The 23,101-nt window shown below is 41.6% G+C and overlaps 1 protein-coding gene across 1 annotated transcript in view; it reads right to left on the reverse strand.

Moving 5' to 3' along the window:
- The window catches only part of grid2 (glutamate receptor, ionotropic, delta 2), a 470,134-nt gene that overhangs the window by 376,690 nt on the left and 70,343 nt on the right, over window positions 1-23,101 (reverse strand). The window contains exon 2 of the mRNA XM_056418710.1: window positions 8,187-8,342. Within this exon, the coding sequence (XP_056274685.1) occupies window positions 8,187-8,342 (156 nt within the window). The remainder of the gene's footprint in view (window positions 1-8,186; window positions 8,343-23,101) is intronic.

A 23,101-nucleotide genomic window follows, 5' to 3' on the forward strand; every position in this document is an offset into this window, starting at 1 on the left:
CCACGACGGCTGCAGAGAGGAGGAAGGATACATGTAGAAGAGAAGGATGAGCAGAGGAATGCCAATGCATCAAGAACGCCTGTGTGTGCTTAGTATTAGTGCATCTGCCTTTGTGTGCATGTGTGTGTGTGTGTTTGACTGTGTATACAGTTGTTTGTTAGCCAGTGAGATAAATGGGCAAATGAAGGGAAGATGGCAGCAGAGGGAGGGCTTTCAGGCTCTGAGTGATGGAATGACCTTAGAAAATGAGATGTCTTTGGTCTCCGTGGCAGCTAACGAGACTGTTCTCTGCATCATATCGGTGAGAACACACACACACACACACGCAGAAGGTGGACAGAAACATTGAAGAGGGAGTCAAGGAAAGAGAATGGGGCGTAAGGCTCGACGATTTTGGCCCCGGTTTCCATGGCAGCGGATTTCTTTCGCAAGCCCGCTTTGCGGGGAACCGAAAGTAAGGAGGGTCGAGGGGCAGAGAGGAAGGAGAGCCGAGTAACCTAAAAGATAGCTGTGCAGCTTTTTTTAGAGAGGGTTAATAACACGGGATCAGTTCACAGACGAGGCTGGTTGCAGCTGCACAACGCTGATTAGCAGATGCAGGCTGATGGGTGACAAATCTGGAATTATGGATAATGGATAAAGGGGCTGAACCAACGGACCAAACAAAAACCTAACGCCTGTGGCCACGGCTGTCATCGGCACAGAAGCAGAAAAGTGAAAGTTGTTTTGTGGTTATGAGAGATCTACATGACTCGTGACGGTCAAGACAAAGCCACACCCTTTTTCCACTGCCATTCGTTTCCCAATTCCTCCTGAATGTTTTAGTTTCAGAACACGGAACACAAAATATAGAGAACACTGGAGCTAAAAGAGTCTAATGGGATTGTAGGCACAGAACACGCTTCAGCCGCCTCGCTCAGGTTTGTGTCTGGAGGTCCCAGGAATACGAATCCCACTTTTAGCTTGTTTTCTCCTCTCTATGCATCGGCCGGTGCTGAGGTAGTTCCTAATTAGAGGTTATTTCAGGGAATGTGAATATATAAACTGTTTTGACCCACCTGGCATCGAGACGCTAGTTATTTTATAAAGGTTGTTGCCTTACTGTACATATGTGTGTTTAAATATGCTTTGGACCAAATCTCTGAAGTCATTGCCAATCCAATCAGATCCTCTTGGGAAATCCTCTCAAAAATGTGCTTAAACCCCAAATTCTGAACTGCTTTTGAAAATATGAGCATAAAGAGATGAAGACTTGCAGACAGGGTTACAGACTGAGAAATCCACCAGAGGAGGGGGTCTTCTAAATCTTTTAAACGACACATTAATGTTTGATGATCAGCGAAGATCATACAACGTTGCGATATTCTGAGGAAAAATCCTAAAATGCCCTGAGGATACAAAACTTAAGTTGTTCAATTTCTTTGCACTTTGAACAAAATTCCTGCATCAAAAATGGATGAAGATAGAGAGTGAGAGAGAGAGAAACATTCTTTTGATGAGGAAGATTTTCAGAAAGTGTGTTCAATTTCATTTGAAAAAAAGCTGCCTATCTCGTATAATATTCTTATTTTCTTTAATGTGTGAACTCATCAATATGACAAAGTCTGAATAAGTTATTAAGTTATCCTCAGCCTTAACCCTTGTGTTGCCTTCGGGTCATTTTGACCCGATTCAATATTTAAGGAATTTGCTCAATGCTGACTGAGCACGAGACGTTACTGTGAATCACAACGAGTTCCAGTGTCACAATAAATCAATCAACAAGACGACACATCTTTTATATATAATGCTGTCAGTCTAATCCATTGAAACTTGAATTAGGGATGTAAGAATATACACATCCCATTGAGCATTAGCGGCCTGCTATTGAAGGGCACTTTTACTACCGACATTTATTTTAAAGGAGATATGTAGATGCACATACAGTATATGCATACGAATACACATACATTATGAAAATGTATCTCACTATCTTAGAAATACTTGTTTGACTGCTCAGGGTGATGCTATGTGCTGTCCATGGTGCTGAAACTTTTTAGCAGCCATAGTTAAATACATAATATCAAATAGCAAATGTCAAAGAGATACTAATTAAAATAGCATGCAAACAAATGGTTATGGTAATGCTGTAGGGCAATTATTCTCATTAAAAATTAATCTGTTGATACTTTTCTTTTTATCAATAAATTCATATATAAGTCTGTAAAATAGCTTAATCCTCACATCTGAAAAAAGATGGAAACACATGGTTTTGCATTTTTGCTTGATACACAATCTGCTACCATTTTTTTTTTTTATTGGCACGGTAGTATGTGAGACAAACATGAGAAATGTGTGAGGAAAATTATCCATGAATTGCGGGGATTGTTGTTCTTGATTTAATGCTTAATTGTTTGTGTATTAATCACTGAGGGAATTGATCCTGTTGATCCATGTGCATTTAACCATAAGGATTATTCTTTTAGTGCATTATGAAATATTTCAATAGAAAAGTAGAGAAAGTATTTGAGAAACATCTAACTAACACGTAGTCATATGCTGGCAAAGCATGTGACGCCTTTAAGTTCTGTTTGCACGTCTTCCAGCGAAGATAAGAGGTTTTTTGTTTTTTTTTGCCTGTGAGTATTAGCATAAATGCGTCGGTGTGCCCTTTGTGTCAAGACTAAGCTGAGTTGGAAAATAAGCTGAGACAACTATTGAGTTCTCCCCCTCCTGTGGTCTCCTCCTGTTCTGCTTCTCCTCGGCCCCCACCTTTCCATAGACTGTTATCCAATTAGGTGATTCTCATTGCTTTAATCAATGGGGACACGAACGGGCCCACATTGACATGCATAAAGACACACACACACACACACACACATTCAGTAGTGTCGAGAGCGGTTACTATGGAGATTAGGGGGTAGGGCGTAGGGAGTGAAATGTGAATATAAGTGACAGGAGCAGATCCACAATTAAGTAGCACACAGGAGGAAGAGGGAGGGAGTGTGATTTAATCCAACTCCCTAAACACACTCCTGAGACAGTTTTGAAAACACACGGCCCTCAGGGCAGATAACTCATTTTGATAATGCATTAAAAAATATATTTATTTTTTAAATATAGTTGGAGGACTTCATTGTAAAATGACCGGTTTTATTACAGATATGATTATTGCGATTTTTCACATCTGCATTACTCACTTCAGTTACAGCAGAGGTGCAGGCTAGACAAAAATCCTGGGACCCTCAGATCTTTCCTCGAAATTGAAAACTCGAAATGAACCTCAATCATGGATCAATTTCTGCCTCTGTGCCACATTATCCTTTGTACCACGTCTAGGAGCTGGAAAAAGCACTTTGCTGTTGTACAACGACTATGCGCATATTGAAAGTACATGTATTGGAGGAACACCGGTTTTGTTTTGTTTCTGCTTATAAGGGCACCAAGTAAAGCCTCTAACACCATAATGAATTGATTTGCAAGGTTACCAGTTAGCGAGACAGATACACAGATAGACGGGCAGATAAGGAGACAGGCAGGCCATTTTCCAGCCAGCTAACTACACAACCAGATGGGCAAACAGAAAGACTGGCAGGAGGAGAGTCGGGGAAATGAGTCAGGCAGTCTGTTCAGTAACATACAGGAAGACTGGAAAGTATTCATTGGACCTCCCACGAATTCGGACAGACCAGTCAACAGACTGAGGGGCTCGGAGGCCTGCATGAGTTTAATCAGTTGGGAATAGAGGAAGCGGAAATGAGAAGCAAGGCCAGTTTGTCAATGAAAACTAGCTGGTCGAAGTCCCAATCACTAAAAAAGGAACGCTTGGCTACTCATCGGTCAGTAATAAATCCCCTACGGCCAACAGATACCGTATGCTCCTGAGAAACTAACTCCATCTACAGCAACCAACAGGACCAGGCAGTTGAGGGCCTGGTCGCTCCAAGTTGTAACTGTGTCTATGTTTATAAGCGTGATGTATGAGAAAAAAGAAAAATAAGTTACAAAATATGCACAAAAAAAGCATTTCCCATCTGCACGCGTGCAAGAAAAGGCTCTCGATGTGAGAACAGAACATAAGACATCCTGGAGGATTCAGGAACATGCTGTCGGCTCAAGGAGCTCCTGCTGTGTTGCTACACCACTCTTTGCTCACGGCATTTCACACAATGCTCATCTCATGGAAAAGGGCATCTGAAACATGAGCTGCCCGCTGACCTCAAAATAAAGAAGGAGCAAACAAACACTGACATGTGTCCTTCATAGTCTAGGTCAGGCCTATTCAACTAGCGGCCCGAGGGCCGGATACGGCCCGTTTGAGTTTAACTACGGCCCGCAAGACTGCCTGCAAATCAATATAGCTTGGTAAGAAAAAATAAAACTGACAGACACGCCTCTTTTATACATTGAGACATCTAACCCAGAGCCATTGAGTTTCACTGTTGCCTCAACCAAACCTGTATGGTTACATCTTTATGTTACGCACCCGTGTTGGTTGCCGTTGTTACACCCCTACTGGTTTTCAGACCTACTGGTTTCCCTGCGCGTGCGTTGTGTTCTCTTAACATCTGCAGCGGGGCTCTGTCTCGCTCACCAGATTCGTCACACATTCACAAACATATTGCTGGAGATCTTCAAGCCACCGTTTATATCCATTTCGGCGATTACGATTGTATAAGTGAGCAGTGCATCACAGCCACGTATGAAGAAATACATTTTCGAAAAAATAAAAATAAAAAGATCGCCCGACCTGGTTTCAATCTCTTTCACGCAAAAAGGAGACTGCACTCAAAGACGCGCAGTCTGTGCGCTGCGCCACCAGATATTAGTTTCAGCTCAAGTAATTTATATATTGATCCATTAAGTCACATTTCTTATGTTTTCATGGGAACAGTTTGGTTGAAGGGATCTGAAACAACTGGTTACCTTGAGCGGATATTTACACTTTGAAACATGTTTATAGTGATGCTTGTTCGCAACACTTTTGCCACACAATACCGACACATTTTCGTGTGTGACTGTTTACCTGTGGAAATATACATTATTGTTTTTCATTTTTAGCCATTATTTGATCAATATTCTGTGCGGCCCTCACCCCCCCCGTGATTTTCTTATTCGGCCCACTTGCTACTGAAGTTGAATAGCCCTGGTCTAGGTCATTGAAATAGAATCAGTATGTGGCTTCAAAGAGATATAGCCTGACTACCGAACAACAATGCAGGACTCTTATATCAAAGCAAGAGACTTAACAAGGCTCTTAGAGGTACACATGCACACACACACAATACACTCAAACACTGGCCATCGTTGTTTGTTACAGGAAAGCAGTCTGAGACCAGAAATTCAAATAAGCTCACAGAGGTAGTAGTCTCTCAGGTAATAACTGTAGTATGTTTAATTGTATGTCTGTGCGGGTTTACTTCAGTGTGTACATAGATGTTGATACTTTGTATTTGATTATCAGTTCATCAATACATATTTGAAGAGATCCAAAGTGCTGGCATTGTTCATGTTTCCCATTTAGAGCCATTGGTTTTAGTTGATCTGATCCATTTGGGCGGCAGTTGTGACTCAGAAAGCCTTTTTTTCTTTGGACGAGTGAGCTCATTCCTACTTTTAAGATTTTTTATTGCATTATTGCATCGATTAATTGGTTATTTTTAAGCTATTTTGTGGATATAAATGCTCTACAGAAGCGATTTATTTCAACACGGACTATTCTGAAGAAAACGGTGAACATTTGTCAGAAAACATCGAGAAGCAAATACGTTTTTTTTACGAAAACAAATGCCTCTGACACACGGTAGTTGGAAAAGCTGGGTGTAACACATCCTACGTGTTGTCAGATGAGTCATTAGCCATGCAATCAATGTCATTACGAGTGTTCACAGATGTAGCGTTAGCTCTTTGTTGTTGGCTGTGTTTGACTATGTGGGAACAAGTGCGTACTCACACTGTTCACGAAAAGCTTCAAACAACTTTACAATGACTCAAAGTCCTCGAGTGTTTAAAAAAAAATTGACCCCAAAATGCATTCTCTTTGAAATAAATTCAACTTCCACACATATTTCCTTGATAAACAACAAATATTACAACTCTGGAGAAGGGATTTTTAGGTGAAAATGTGGTGACTTCTCTCCTTCGGGAGAAGCATTTATACAAAACATGCATACATTTCTAAACATGAGAGGGTCTGCAATACTAGATCTTACGGTAGGTGTATTGTAGAAGCGTAGTTTGTGCTATATGTACTGCTGAAGAGTGATAATTACTTACAACACATTAAAGGTAGCTAGTTGTAGCAGATGCAGTGGTTCTCACTGACTAAATGGAGCCCGTCGCGAGTTAAGCTCTCATCACCTCAGCTTCTAAACACCACATCATTGTTGTGGCAGTGGGGTGTTTAGACTCGGCTGCAGAGTGGCTGGAGCGGGGGGTGGTTCAGGGAACGGTGTCTAATTGGCCTCAGCTGTTGGCTGATTGTTAATCAGCACCAGCTGAGGCCAATCTGTGTGTGTCTGTCCCCATAAAGGAGCAGTAGGAACTGAGGAGCCAGAGAGGGTGATGACAAGGCTAAGGAATGGCCGTACTGGGCTGAATAAATCTCTCTATGGGATTAAAAAACTTAATTCTGGATAATGTGACTTCTCTGAATAAGATGAGGCGGTGGACCATGTTGTCATGGTATGTCAGAGGTATGAGTGAGCGAGATATTTTAAAAAGGGGTTTAAGAGAGATGGGAGAGGGAAATATTCTGAATGTACTCAAGAGAAACTTTAGTAATGTGTGCTGGGAGGTTCTGTTTGAATATTTAGAGGCGACACGATTAATGAATAGAATATAAGTAAATCTTCTTAGTTGTTTGATTGTATGTTTTTCATTTGTTTTTTCTAGAATAAGATATTTACTTTCATTAAGAATACACTCCAGATTAGAGGGTGGTGGTAATGCACCCGAAAGATGTTTGCCAACCACCATAAAAAGACCAGAAGAAGAAGAAGGAGCGAGAGAGTGGGGAGCAGAGTCACAGCCTGCAAATCACAATAAAAGATATGACCAAATATCCTTTGTTAGCTCATCCTTGGTGCTTGGGGAAGAAACCTGCCGGTGACAGGCAGGTGGTCAATTAGAATATCTGCATTAAGACAGTGTGTGGTATTATTCATGCTAACTTACATTGTCACAGATGCCCACTGTGGTAACAAAGACTTTTGATAACAAAGATTGAAGAAGGGTCCAGCCAAGTGAGGGGAATTATATATTCATACGATGAAGTCTATTCATGAACACCCGGACTTTCTGAGGCAGAACAGGAGATGCCTGCTGTGACGCTGATTATCCTCCAGCAGGAGCCTTCATGTAGTGTAACTGGTGGTTGATGTGTTGATGATTACACACACTGTAAACCAGATCACTGTAATGCTGCGGTGCCACCCACACTCGCCCTCTCTCGTTCTCTGAAGTTTTTATAATAATTCTTGTAATGTCAAATGTAGCTTGCACACAGATACAGTGTTGGTAGCTACTAATCCTGCTGCCAGCTGTTCCATCGTGGAGAGAGGAAACAACCTAACATGTTCACCATGTCTTTATGCGCTGCAGACCTCATTCATCAAATGCGCGCCGCCTCGATTGGTCAGATAAAGATATTGAATACAAATTTGTATTTGAACATTAATCGTTACTTAGAATCAAGCCTGTTGGTTTCGTTTTTAAATCAGCAGCTAATCTTTGACAGGTATACATCCATACCCAATTCTATATTCTCATGGACTGCAACGAGTAGATAAGTCTATCCACTATTTGACGACCATAAATCAGAATTCCACAGTCATCTCCTTGTACTTACCACATCACAGCGACGAGAGAGAGAAAAAAGGGAAGAGGAAATAAACAAAATGTTGCCGCATCATCAGTACACTGGGTGGTGATGTAGGTCAACTCAGAGGGCATTGCAAGTCGTGCATGAAAACATAACGAGCGTTGGAGACCGAGGATGACTTTGCGCCAACTCTTTGATGCTGTGTTTTTAAATGAATGAATTTCCTGTGCCTCACTGGCCCCAATTTACTGTAGAGGCCAACAAAAAAATAGAGTCAGGACTGCAAGAGAGACTTATGCAACTTGACTTTGAAGCTGCCGCATCTGCCCGGCCCGGTTCCAGGCACAGATGTTAAACTCCGAGACACGTCGTATTATCGACCTACCTTCTTGCACAGCTTGGAAGGGGTTGTTCCCATCGATGAACTCCACCGAGATGGTGATCTTCTCCGTCTGCAAGATCTCGTTGTTCAAATTGAGATCTGCCACGGCGAGACGGAAGACCTCATCATCTTTCCGCGCGGTCTCGTCGAAGATGGCACCTATTCACAGGGGAAAGCAGAAGGGAAAAGAGGAATACATCACTCAGTATTTCCAGGATTTCTGGAATTAAAAACAAGACGGGGACATAAATATGGTGAGAAAGATGGTAGAGCCGTAAGAATGCAGCACCCAATAGGCGAGTTACTCAGAAAACCCAGGGCCGGGCTCGATGTCCTACTCCGCCCTGCGTGGTTTAGCTTCACAACAACCTGAAACTAATTGTGCCTTAAAAGCTCCTCGACACATTGAAAAAACTATGTAAAAACAAAAGGTAAAGAACTGTGGTAAACTGGGGCCAGTTCCACGATACCAACATTCATAATATGAACAACTAGAATGGGCACTCGGTAGAGCGCATACCTTCGCATATCACAAGATTGGGCATTGAATTATGAAAATTTTGGCATTAGTTGCATGCCAATTGGACAAAAATGTATCGTGCTATGGTAAAAAAAAGATGTTGACCTTTCCATGACCTTGACCTTTGACCCGATTGATCCCAAAATCTAATCAAATGGTCCCCGGATAATAACCAATCATCCCACCAAATTTCATGCGATTCGGTTCAATACTTTTTGAGTTTTGTGAATAACACGCATACAAATAAATAAATAAAGAAATACACGGCGATCAAAACATAACCTTCCGCATTTTCAATATTGATCTAATTACAACATATCCCAGCTAATAGCGTGATCATGAATAAGTGACTGATGACCACCTGAACACAAACACCTAATAAAGGAGACGGTCACTTGATACATCTGGATGTAAGAACAACTGTCTAGTATTAACCACTGTATCTGGACCCAGCATGAGATAGACGGGTTGTGAGGAAGAAATGATCGACACCGCGATTCATGCTGGGGTCAAATTCTGCCCAAAGGCACACTGACTCAGTCAAAATACTTGTTGCACAATGGGAAAAAGAAAGACTGGTCCCAGTACCTGTAGTGGCACATGAGGTTCCCACTGGTCAATAATAAATTAGTTATCAAAATATTGTTCTGGATACAAAAGAATGAGACAACTGTGACAATTTGGTCAGTTACACACAATTAACTGTGGTATCTATTTATCTTTTTCATCTCGTTTAGCCTCTCTTTTCAACCCTGTTTATCCCATGAACTTATTGGACCACAACTGTTGTACTGTGAAGATGTGCCTTCTCATTCCAGGGACGTGCCTGAGAAACCTAATTGTATGCTTAATTAGCTGAAAAAATGTGTCGTGTATGAATGACCTTTGTAGGTTGTAATAAAAACTGCAGCAAAAACTGCAGCATTGATCTTAAAAAGGTTAAGATCTTACTTCCTCCCCCTTATTTCAAATAACTTGTGGATGAAATGTAACTTCTGAAGAACAATTTGATTCCAGTACACATTCATCACATGCTAAAGTTACTGATGTTTGAAGGGCGTTTGGACCGGTATGCTTCCAGCCTCCTCATCAAAAGGCCTGATTAAGTATGTATCCTGCAATAATGTAACCCATCAACATTTGGCAACAGGTTAACCCCCCCACTGAGTGAGCCTTGCTCGTTTCAATATGCATGCAGTATAGATGAGGTGAAACAAACAGGCCTGGACGAAGCAATAAAGGGTGAAACACAAAGATTCATTTATTATTCCATTAAAGATAAATTATTGATGACACTGCTGGGGAAGACATTGGTAGGTCGCGTACGTCCAGAGGACAAATGCATTGAGAGAGGAGAGGACTGTCTCCATGGCGTTAAACCATTGCTCTGGAGAAGAAGTCGCACACACGATGGACGTTACGTGTTCTTTTTGTGAACAAGAACACTTGAGATCAGTGTGTTTTGCACTCCACAGAATGCACAGGATAATATTAAAATGTAAGAAAAACAACTTCAACGGCCCCCTAATCTGGGCCTCCACAATGCAGTTGCCATAGAAACCCCTCTCATGCTTCCAGACGTAAATTAAAAGCAGCGATGTGCTGTACACCAATCCCTTTGTAAATCTTGTTCTTTGAAATATCCCAGCAACAATTTGTTGCTAGGGGTCTAGTGGCACAACAGTCCCGAAATGACATCAACATGGTTATCGCGGAACCTAATTATCTCTCTGTCTGATATTGTTGGACCTCAGAATTGGTTTATCGGCTGGCTGGCTGCTTTCCGCTCTTTAATCCAGCCAAAGGGAGCTGGCGCACGGAGACAGAAACACAGCAATGACAATGTTATGATGAAACGGATTCAAACGCATCATCGATGTGTTTCGTCTCAAAGAGTCAATTTGACAGAATTCAAACAGCCGTGAACCACGGTGGAAACGTTTACTTCATTCACAAAGTGTGGTCGTTTTGAATGTGAATATAGCCAATGCAGGTTGGAAGTGGCCTGTGGTTGCATCAGATGACACGTGCATTAGCCTCCATAAGGCATCAGCAGCTAACAATAAAGGTAACACCTGTTCGGAGATATTTCATGCTTGCTTTTAATGATAAATTACAGTTCTGTAAATATATGTATTTATTATACGTTTAAAATGTTTTACAAAGTTGGGTAAGCACTGTTTAAGTCAAGCCTGATGTTGCATTACACTTACAAGAATGATCATAGTCCCGTCAACACGGTGAGGCTTACTGCTTATTGATTAATATGCCCCCAGGTGTTGGTTGGCCTTTGCTTGGAAATTGCAAATCCAAACTCAAAAAGGTTGTATCTCTGTAACCACTTGGGATATTTGAGGCATTGTTTTATTTTTTTTAATTTGTGAACACTTATAGTTTTGTTCAGATGTGTACATATCTGTCTATATCGCACTGGTTAAGAGTAAATGAAGATGACACACAGCAAAAATCTAAACGTTTCAGTTCCGAATTGAAAAAAAGGATGATTATTTCTTTGGAATAAGGCTGTTGAAAGGTTTAACCCTCTCCCAAATCATCGTACAATATGTGAACATTCTCTTTGTAAAATTTGACTTTGAAAAGGTGAAGCAGAACAAAGTTAGTTTTAGTTCAGAGAATTCAGGCTAGGTCTCCAAAATGGACATTGGCACATTTTGGATTTGGCACATTTTGGTCATGTTATATCTCTGCATGGCCAGGAGGAGTTGAATGAGGCACAGGGTAGAGAGGAGCATATATCAGTGTGGATTTACCGGCAAAAAATATGTTTTGTTTGTCCTAAACAATAAAGGTAAGAAGAATTTGCTGATTCTCAAAGGATAAAGCGATTCATGTTGCTGTGTTCTTTGGCTCATATCTCGCTGATGCTTTGGTGTAGAAGGATTTGGAAGATATGTGTGGAATGGTCGTGCTTTTTTTCTGAGAGCACACAGCTAAGGGTCACTGGTTCCGCAAACGTGCTGAGTGGGCCGAATTATGATAATCATATATTTATGATTATTTAAGTTTTTTAAATGGCTAACTGATCCTTGTGGCACAGGCTCTGTTATTTAATTTGATGTGCAACATTTATATATATATATATCTATATATACATTTATATATATATTTGCTTGTTTTTTATAGCAATAAAGTCCCCAGACCCCCTAGGGGCTCCAAGGCTTCTTAAAGGTTAAACACTGTGGCTGGGGCGTGGTTAGGCTCAGCTGCGGAGGAGAGTGGCTCAGGGAACAGGTGCCAGGAAGAGGCCTGATTGGCCTCAGCTGAAGGGAATCAGGCCTATTGTCTCTCTCCTATCAGCTGCAATGGAGATGGAGACGGGACCGGCGGAGCAGAAAGACTAATAAAGTAACTTGTTAAACATTACCCTAAGTGTGCTCATTCCTTGGTCCTGGGGAAAACCCCGGGGAGCTTTTACACACTGGGTTTGGATCCATACTCGACTGGTTTTCAAAGTCCAGTTATCGGTATCAGGACTAAAAGAGACCCTTCTATGCGTCCCTATTTTCAATGTGTGATTCTCAAATAATGGAAAAAGAATGCCTGTGATATGTATTGAATGTGTGTGAGGAAAAGTCAAAAAGAGAGACGAGAAGGAGGGTGGGTGGGTAAATGTCTTCTGCTCTCGGCCTTATTATTTTTGAACATCACTGCAAGTTGATTTACAAACGTGGACACACACAGACATGCACACAAACACACACATTCCTGTCTCTTCCTCCTTTCCAGTAATGCGATTGTGAGCGCAAAGGCAAACGTCACCACATAAATCAACGAGGGAATAAAAGCATTGAATATTACTTTACACAGATGCCTCAAGGGCTGGCACGTAGGCACGCATGTGCACAAACTCAACCTGCCACACACACACAGATAGTGTGGGCAGCGTCACTAAATCACCAACCGATTTCCAAACCATCCCCTCCATGAAAACAGCATAATCAACAACAGTACCATCAAAAATAAGCGATCCCAAATAGTTTGGTTGAGCGGTATTCACAGCGCCGCCGCTCCCATAATGCGCACTACGGGCTGTGCGTAGGGCACCAAGTCCTGTGGGGGCTCCACAAGATAGGCAACTAAAAAAATCATCATATTTATAATAATTATAATGACGATATTATTTCAGGATAGAAATATTAGGCACCTTTTAGGCAAGTATATCACAAAACAGGCAGAACAAGAGATATAGTTAATTGCTCAAAAAGAGTTACGATGGTGCCCCCCCCCCCTCCTCCTCCTCGCCGTGGGTGCCCTTTCCTATCTCAGAGGAGGGGAGTGTATTGTCGAACACAAAGACGATAAATCTGCCAAAACAATCTTTCATTGTACTCTTAGTCATATCCGTTTTGAATACCAATCATTTGAGCTTTTACGTATTCCCAGCACATCCTCGTTCATACATTACCTGCCAAATTGCGTGTTTAAACTTTTAAGCACTAATGAAGAAATGAGGTAGCTGTGACTACATCAAATTTGACTCCTTGTAATTTCAAATGAGCGAAATAAATCAAATCAAACTTCATTTGTGTCGCACATTTAAAGTGCTGCAACACTGAACATGACCTTGCGCCAACACCACGATAGCGCCTTGTGATATTTGATGTAAAACATCCCGTGAGAACCAACCGATGGACGAACATCGCCGTCCACAGAACCAGATCAAATCATATCCTCCCGTCTCCTTCGATGGCCCGCCGCAAACATTTCACCGGCAGCAGCAATACATCAGCACAGCTTTGAATAAAAAGATATTGAAATGTTTTCACAATTTTCAGTCCAGTTGGCCTGGAAGCAGAAGCATGGATACATTATTTGAAATGAATAATACATATTGCTCAGCCTTCCATGCAAGCAGACATAGGCACATTGTTGAAAGTACAAAACACAGCTGAATGCCATTATTAAATGAACAAATTGGGATGCCACATCATCCAATGCGGAGTTATTATCTCCCCACACTTTGTAAAGACTCGTAATTAAGCCAGCTCCTTGTCAAGATAATCATTCAGCATAATTGTGGAAATAATTGTTAAGAATGATTTCATATCAAACATGTGCAGAGGAGGTCAAGGGAAATGCTAGATGTTACACACAATTAGTTTCTAATCATTCATTTCGACTGACAGCTTTGACGTTTTGATCGGTTTCCTTTTGTCAACATTGATTACCCGCGCCAAATCCCTCTCGGCACAACTTCCTCAGGGGCCTTTGTTATCCACATGCCGCTGCCTCGAAGAGGCCGTCAACCTCACTCAGCACCTGTGGGTGAGGTGGCAGCTGTTGACGGTAATGTGACAGAAACACTGACGGACTGACTATGATAATGACAATGATAATCACGATGGAGGAGAGCGCACACACACACAGACACACACACACACACACACACACAGACACACAGGTGATGAATTTGCTGATTTGTGACACGGCTGGACCGAAGAATCCCCGTCTCAATGTGATGATGAAAGGAAGGGGGCGCCAAGTGATGATCGTGATGAACGGGGGAGGTTATCGTCTTGCAGTGTTAAATGTCCACGGACGAACACGTGTGTGCGCGCGCACACACACACACACACGTAGATGCGAGAACACAAACAGGCTGTTATTTACAGCGATGATGTGAGACCAGGAAGGGGGGGTGTTTTGACACTTGGGAGGACAGCAAAGTATAAATGTGCATGTTTTTGTGTGTGTGTGTGTGTGTGAGAGAGGAAGGACACCGAATGAATGATCACAGGAGGCCAGAGCCAGCTTGCGGCGTGGCAGAGGGACAAACTAAATATGAAAACAGCTCTAATATCTATCATATAAACTCTTCCAAGAAACACTCACACAAGTCGTTGGTGCAGTTTTTGAGGGAAACAACTCATTTCGTGGGTTTTTCGTGTATAAATATAGAAGTTCAGCAGAAGGCTCTTGTGTAATTGCTCTTTGGTGGGATCAATGATGCAACAGTAGATACAAAATACCCAAGATACTGAGTCATCCCTGACAATATCTGTCTGTATACAGCACCTTATGATCTAGATAATAATTTATAGATGATCTATTTTGAATCCGTTTTGCTGGATTTGGGGCTTTAAATTACAATCTACTGGAAACCAGTTCTCCACAGACCAATAGGATTGTTACCTTATACTTTTAGTGGATGAGAGCACACATGAATTATGTTTAAATGTATGTGCGCACATTTGATATATACCAGCAAACTGAATGTTTGAATGAGTTTAACGTCCTCTGTAATAATAGAGAAATCTCCCAGGCAACCAGATTTAAATATTAAAGATTATCTCGTTCTATCGTTTCCCCCCCCCCCTCCTCTCCCCACTCCATCTCTAGCCCTCCTCCCTGCCTCCACTTCTTTCATTATAGGCATGTAAATTAATTTGTTCCATCATTAAGAAGGCGAACAGCCAGGATAATTTGTAGTCATAGTTCAGCGGCGCTCCAGTCCTTTGCCACGTTGTCACACAGAAGCTGTGCCAAGGTCGTTGCTATCTCTGCCATGTCGCTCTCCTCTCGCCGCATGCGGACAGAACACATCCTGACCGCTCCCCTGCTTCAGAAGGACCGACTATAGATATCCAGTGCATTGCTTCCTCCCACACAAGTGAACATACTTTGAGTAGGTGGAGGATTTGTTTTGTGTCTCTTTTCATTAGCCGGCAAGCTGAACACAATTTGGAAATAACCAATTTATCTTAAGGCCCATTAGGATTCAGTCCCTTAGTGCGCATCAGGCAAAGCAAAGGGCAGACATTTGACAACGTCGTTTTTCTCTTAGTGTTTCTCTCCATGTCAGCTCTTGGACGGTTTTGACCAGGTCCGGCTAGTTTGGAAACTACCGCTGACTCAGCTCCGGTCCGGCCAGATTGGATCTTGAAATCGTAAAGCCGGTGGCTGTGAGCCAGATGTTCAAGCACATTCAAGTCCGAGCCAAGGTATAAGTACATGATACTTCGGATGATAGCAATGTACCTACTAAATGCCCCGTGTCATATATTCAGTATACCTTTGTATATAACCTTTACATAGAGGCACAGTATTAGCTGCATTTAGCTTGTTCTTCTATATGTGTCTACATAAACACATTGCATACATGTAACTGTTCCCTTGGTCTTTAATAGCCTTTTGCCTGTATTCTCCTTCCCTCTACACTTCAACCAGCCTCTCACTTTGAACCTTTCTTCTTGATTACCTTGTCCTTCTGACTCTTCTTCCCTTCAATATAACTACTGTACCTCAACTCATTCTATTTGCTCCGCTTTATTGGTCTGTACAATCTACCCATGCTACCTCTTCCCTTCCCTTCTGCTCCTCACTCCTCCCCACCTCGCTGGTGTACATCCTAAGCATCACTCTGCTCACTAAGCAAGCGCTTTGCCCTCATCGTCTCCAACTCACTTCTTCCTTGATATCTCTGTGTGTTCATACACATACGTGTGAACAGGGAGACGGACGTACCTCAGTAGGAATGAGATGACATTTGCGTCAGGGACCATACCGGCATTTGAATTTCTTTAGCATTAAAAACAAATCCTGCACGTTTTGCCGCCTGCCTTTCGAAGCAAAGCTGTGATTATTTTGTTTTTACTGTTGTTAAAGAAATCTTTTGCTTTTGTACCCGTCAAGCAACCACTGTTTTTCACTAAATCAGAACACAAAACATGAAATTGGCATGCAGAAATATGTAATCCATCAAAACAATTATGTTTGTTTTGATCTTCACTTTCTTTTGGAAGAAACAATACAGTGAATGCAACGCAGTTACAAGCTAAAGAAGGTTATATTGCAAGTGTTTTTTATGCTGGTACATTTAACTGGTGCTGTGAAGGTCCAGCATCTGAAGGTCAGGTGTTTAACAGCATTGTATTAATGTCGTACTGTCAGAAAACAAAACCCCAAGGTGCATACAACAGGCACACACTGATGTGACGTGTGCTTGAACACACCGATCCAAGCCTGTGCTTCCAGCTGCAATAACAGAATAAATCAAAATAACCAAGAAAACGTATCATACTTTGGTTGATCACTGCGTTGTCTAAATATGTTATACTACTCAAAGTGTAACTAGAAAAGAGGAAAGGAAGTGAGAGACAAGAAGAAGATAGAAGAAACAAAGGTAAGATAGAACAATGTAAAGAGCATAAACAGGCTGTAGAGGGCAACAACAACAGCAAAAAGGCATTACTCTTAAAAGTGTAAACATGCTTAACGAAATGTGAGCTGAACCCTAAAAGCTGCAACCTCTTAAGCCCCAACGCACCAAATATGGTGCATTTTTGATATTGTGTTTTAAACTGTCTATACTATTATAATAAACATGAGCAAATATATTGATGTTGTACATCAAATTAAAGAAGACAACTGGGGCTACAAGTATCAGTGAGCCATTTAAACACAACTCAAACACCAACTGAAATGAAAATACAAATATCATAATCATCATTTTGTCAGGTGTCGGCCCACTCAGAACGTTTCCGTAGCTAGCGACATGTAGCTTTGTGCAATCATAAAAAATGAGATGTTTGAAAGCAAGAGGACTTCACACAGATTCTATATATCTTTACAGAATCCTTCTGCACCAAAGTATCACGGAGATATAAGCCAAAGAACACAGAAATATTAATCGCTTCATAGCTTTACATTCAGCAAATTCAACATACTTTTGTTCTTGAGAAGAAGAAAAAACGTTTCTCTCCCCTGCATTCCAGCTGGCATGGCTTTAGTGTGTGTGTAGGTCCCTTTAAAAACCAGGCGGACTTTTGGGGAAGCTGTCAGGAAGTTCAATTTCAGCGAATCGGATTTCACATTTCAAATATGGCGACGCCTTTCTGTCTCCTATTGGCTCACAGTGCTGTCAATCTTGTCTTTCTTGGTACCAATCGATTCTATTGGCTCTAAGTATTCCAATGACGTGTCGTTCTTTAAAATCCGCCCTTCCCCGGCGGAGATATCTGTGCGCGCAACAGCTGCGCTGTGACAGATCCAAAAACCGGCTTTATGCACAGCACGCACGCGCACAGCACCACTTTGTTTGATCGTTTTTTTATCTTTGATTTACTGTTTTAAAGCCACATAATGATGTATTTGCATGTATTGAACACCACAAGTAAAAGTGAAATCAATGGTTTGGTACATGAGAAAAGTCAAATGGCACAGATGGTGCTTCAATGTGCCCAAATGCAAATTTTAGAGACCTCGCCTAAATTGTCTTTACTAAAAAGTCTCCAACTATTGTTCTGCTTCATTTTTTCTGAGTCAAACTTTGCAGAGAGTCTGTTCACAAGTTGTATTATTATCTGGGTGATTTTAGGCCTTTGCTGTGCATCCATAAAGGATATATTCATCCTGAAAGTGGGGTTTTTTCTATTCGAACCTGAAACTTCTATGAAAATAGAAGTTTCATCTTTATTTACTCTTAACCAGTAACATATATACTAATATTTACACATCTGAAAAAAAGCTCAAATGTGTTCCCTTTATTATAACACCAACATTATTACCTTCGCATTGAAAATGCCGGAAGGTTATGTTTTGATCGCCGTGTATTTATTTATTTATTTGCATTGAAAATGCCGGAAGGTTATGTTTTGATCGCTGTGTATTTATTTATTTATTTATTTATTTGTATGCGTGTTATTCTCAAAACTCAAAAAGTATTGAACCGAATCGCATGAAATTTGGTGGGATGATTGTTTATTATCCGGGGACCAGTTGATTAGATTTTGGGATCGATCGGGTCAAAGGTCATGAACAGGTCAAAATCTTTCGCAGAACTCAAAAAGTATTGAACCGAATCGCATGAAATTTGGTGGGATGATTGTTTATTATCCGGGGACCAGTTGATTAGATTTTGGGATCGATCGGGTCAAAGGTCAAGGTCATGAACAGGTCAAAATGTTCTTGAATCGCATGAAATTTGGTGGGATGATTGGTTATTATCCGGGGACCATTTGATTAGATTTTGGGATCAATCGGGTCAAATGTCAAGGTCAAGGTCATGGAAAGGTCAAACTCTTTTTTTACCATAGCACGATACATTTTTGTCCAATTGGCATACAACTAATGCCAAAATGTTCATAATTCAATGCCCAATCTTGTGATATGCGAAGGTATGCGCTCTACCGAGTGGCCATTCTAGTTCAAATAGCTTTTGTGGTTGCAGAGCTACACCCTTTTTAGTTTGGGTATGTCATTTCGAGCAGAAACCTCAAAAATCGGGTGGGGTTCAGGAGCAGGTAGCCGGTCTTTAAGCTCACTCTCCTGATTAATGACGAACATTTGGAGGATTTCGCCTGAAGCGCTGGTAAGAGGCTCCAGATCTGTACACATCATAAATGTCATATTGTGTAGCACGGAGGAATGGATGTTGAGGGATCCTCGCTCTCTTGCCCTACTTCCCCCGGAAAACTGCACATCTTCAGCAGATGTTCTACCAGTCTGCTGGACCAGTGCTCTGAGATGTTCTACCAGTCTGCTGGACCAGTGCTCTGAGATGTTCTACCAGTCTGCTGGACCAGTGCTCTGAGATGTTCTCCCAGTCTGCTGGGGGAGCAGCATTGGAACCGGAGACACCAACCGACTCACTAAACTCCATCATTGGCTGCAAACTGAACAATCAGGAACAGGTGTTGGAGAGGAGGACACTGAAGGCATTATTGTCCATATTGGATAACCTGGACCAGCCTCTCCATCACCGACTCTAGGGACCGCGGAGCACGTTCTCCAGCAGACCGCTTCACAAGGACGGAAACAGGAGAACGTTCCTGCCAAAGGAAATAAGACCGTATAATATATCACCTCTGGCCAGAGCCTCCTCAAACTGATTATCAATAAACCTTGCACCGCTTTCACTTTATACTAGGGCTGTCAATCGATTAAAAAAATTTAACTAATTAATCGCACATTTTGAAATTCATTAATCGCGATTAATCGCGATTAATCGCCATTAAAAGTTAAAAGTTCATTCTTTTTAAAGACCAAACTTCACACAGAGCTGTGTTTTCAAAGAGGCTCCTACCTATAAAGTGCCAGCGAGGTATTTAATATTGTGGATGATAAATTGTTTCTTCAGTGAAACATCAGATTAGTAAAAAAAACGAAGTATATTGAGACCCCATTGGTCCTGTCATCTTTAACATTGAACACAGCAGAACCAGTGGCCTTGGTAAACTGACTGACATTCACATATGTCACGTTAACCCTCTGGAGGCTGGGCTCATTTTATACATTTAACAAAAAAATGTAAATTCACCTTTTAACCCTTGTGTTGCCTTCGGGTCATTTTGACCCGAATCAATATTACACCCTCCCCCCGCCTTCGGATTAATTTGACCCCATTCAATGTTTAATGTCGGTGTTCTTTCGGTAGTCAACAAACAAACATAAAGTGCCTCACACTTAAACTTGGAAAACAATATTAATTCAAATAATTTTCTGGAGGTTTTAATTGCTGGCGTCAAATTGAACCCAAAGGGTAAAATATGTTAGTAAATATAAAGGTAACAGGAGGGTGAAACATTGATTCGGGTCAAAATGACCCGAAGGCAACACAAGGGTTAAAGGCGTTTGCATATGACACATAACCACGTGTTATACATCAAACATTCCAGAACAATCTCAGCTCTATTCAATGAGGCACAGCTGTCCACGCTCCGTGTTCTCTGCTCTCTGACTGACAGGCTGCTAATGAGCCTCACCTGTGGTGGGAGGTCCTTTGTGATTTACTGAGTGTTCATTGGTTGTTTTTTTCCCAAAATGTTGACAGACAAACGGATTGACCAATCAGGGTGAAGGTTTCGTGTGACGAGTTCTTTCCGCGCCGCGTCACCCGACACCTCGCCCCTCCGGTCCTCTGTGTATCAGAGGGGGAGACGGGAGGAAGGAGCGGAGGAGGAAACCCGACTGATTCATCCACGAGTTTAAAGTGATTTCTGATCCTTATTTTCGCGGAGAAATAATTGTTTTAAAAACGGAAACAGTGTTAAACCGTACTGCCGCGGTTTGACACTCAGGAGTGTAAAAACTTCAACGAACACCGGAAGTAAACAAAGTTGCGTTAATTGCGTTAAAATATTTTAGTGCGTTAACGCGGCCAAATTAATCGCATAGGTTAACGCGTTAACGCTGACAGCCCTACTTTATACACATGTATATACACGACATATACTTTGCTTTGTTTCCCTTCATTTTCTTTATTGCTTCATTTTGTTAAATGTAATATCTCCTCTGCTATTTTATCATATTGTAAATATTGTAACCATGTTTGCTGCTGCTACAAACAAATCCCTCCCTGGGGATGAATAAAGTATATCAATCTTATCTATCCATCCATCCATCTATCTATCTATCTACCTATCTTCTTCCTTTCGCTCCCACCCACCCTCCTCTGCTCCCTTCATCTCATCTCATCCCATTCGTCTCCTCGCCCGCTGGCTCATGTTCTGCCCGGTTTGCTCCTTGCCCTCGACAACCATCACAGATTGTGCTGGGTGGGTGTGCTGCCCATCATTAATCGAGCAGTTCACTAACCACCCTGTCACATGTCTCCTGTCTCCTTGGTGATGCCGCTGCAGCTCCACTCCTCTGCTGGGGCTGGGTCATGAAAGACGCAGATACACACACGCATACTTACAACAGGAAGCTGGCTCACACATACTGTACTCTAACACAGTACAGGGGGGGGGATTATCTCCATCCATAAATAATCCTTCCTGAACCTGGAAGCCAGCAGAGATACAAAGCCTTTAAATAACCCCTAAGCAGATGACCTATAATCAATATCGCAATACTAATGCATCATCAGTAATGCACTGAATGTGTGTCTTATCTACCTCTTTATCCTTCATTACCTCTCACTAATTTGTTTTTGTTTGTCTTTTTAATCATCAATCCAACCACCCAAACACAATTTCCCTTCACCACTTTTTCTCTCTCTTATCTTTCTCTTTCTCCTTCTCCTTCAACCTCACACACTTCATCTCTCTCTCTCTCTCTCTCTCTCTCTCCAGCCCTCCTTATCCCTGTATCCTATGCTCTCCCCCTCTAGATCCCGCTAGCCCTCTCCCTAAAGGCCTCTCTTCAGTACACTATCAACCCACGGAATACCTTCTGTTCTATACATGCACTTACCTCACTCAAGTTCATTTCTAACACACACACACACACACACTCATCATCAGCAGTGAGCAGTAAGTCAGTTAACAAGTCATAAAGAGCATAATAAAGCTCCTCCATCTGCAAACCTATTAGCAATGGGCAATCCTGCGGGTCACACAAGCAAGCACAAATGCAGCGTCATGTTCACACATGCCGTGGTGCACAGACACACACCGTTCACACATTGGTGAATAAGAGACCAACACACAACCCAGGCAATGTTTTATGTGGTGTCAGGTGGTAACAATGGGCTCCTAATTAATGCCAGTGCTGCATTAATAGATATTCATTAACCCTTGTGTCGCCTTCGGGTCATTTTGACCCGATTCAATGTTTAATGTTGGTGTTCTTTCGGGAGTCAACAAACAAACATAAAGTACCTCACACTTAAACTTGGAAAACAATATTAATTCTAATAATTTTCTGGAGATTTTAATAGCTGGAGTCATATTGACCTCAAGGGTAAAATATGTTAGTAAATATAAAGGTAACAGGAGGGTTAAACATTGAATCGGGTCATATTGACCGAAAAGGAGGCGGAGGGTGAAACATTGAATCGGGTCAAATTGACCCGAAGGCAACACAAGGGTTAAACAGACAAGACATCAGTCTCTAAAAGTATATCATGGATTGACAAAGAGGGTGTTGTGAGCTTGCAGCATCAGGATCTAATTAATCATCTATCATTAAAAAACAATTCCATCCGATTTGAGCTGTGCAAATTCAAGCAGTAATTAAAATTATAGGAGGTAGAAATATAGTGCAAATGACCTGCTTTGGGTCTTTCATTTGGGATTACATAAATATTCTGCAGTATGAGAGACATTTTGAGAATTACTTCACAATGGACTGATGAGGTTTACTGAATAACTGTGTGAGGGGAAAGTGACTCCTCGCATTAAGACTTACAAAGGACATGCAGACACACACACTGTACTTTCGAGAACAATAAGTAGCGGATGTAAATGTGACATGAGAAGTGATGTAAGAATCCTCTAAATGAATGTATGTTTATTAAAAACCACGCTATGCTCTTTCAGCAGACACTCTGAGTTGAAGTATCAGTTTGTTTATTGGGAGAGAAAAAATGTGGATTGAACTTTTTTCAATTTTACAATGAGAAGTGACATTTGCAGGTGGCCTTCGTGTTAGTCAATAGAAAGAGAAGAACAAATGAGAAGTCGGAGCATTAAACGGACATTGATTTGTGTGGAAT

Source organism: Pseudoliparis swirei, chromosome 7 (genome assembly GCF_029220125.1).
Source record: "Pseudoliparis swirei isolate HS2019 ecotype Mariana Trench chromosome 7, NWPU_hadal_v1, whole genome shotgun sequence".
Lineage (NCBI taxonomy): Eukaryota > Metazoa > Chordata > Actinopteri > Perciformes > Liparidae > Pseudoliparis > Pseudoliparis swirei.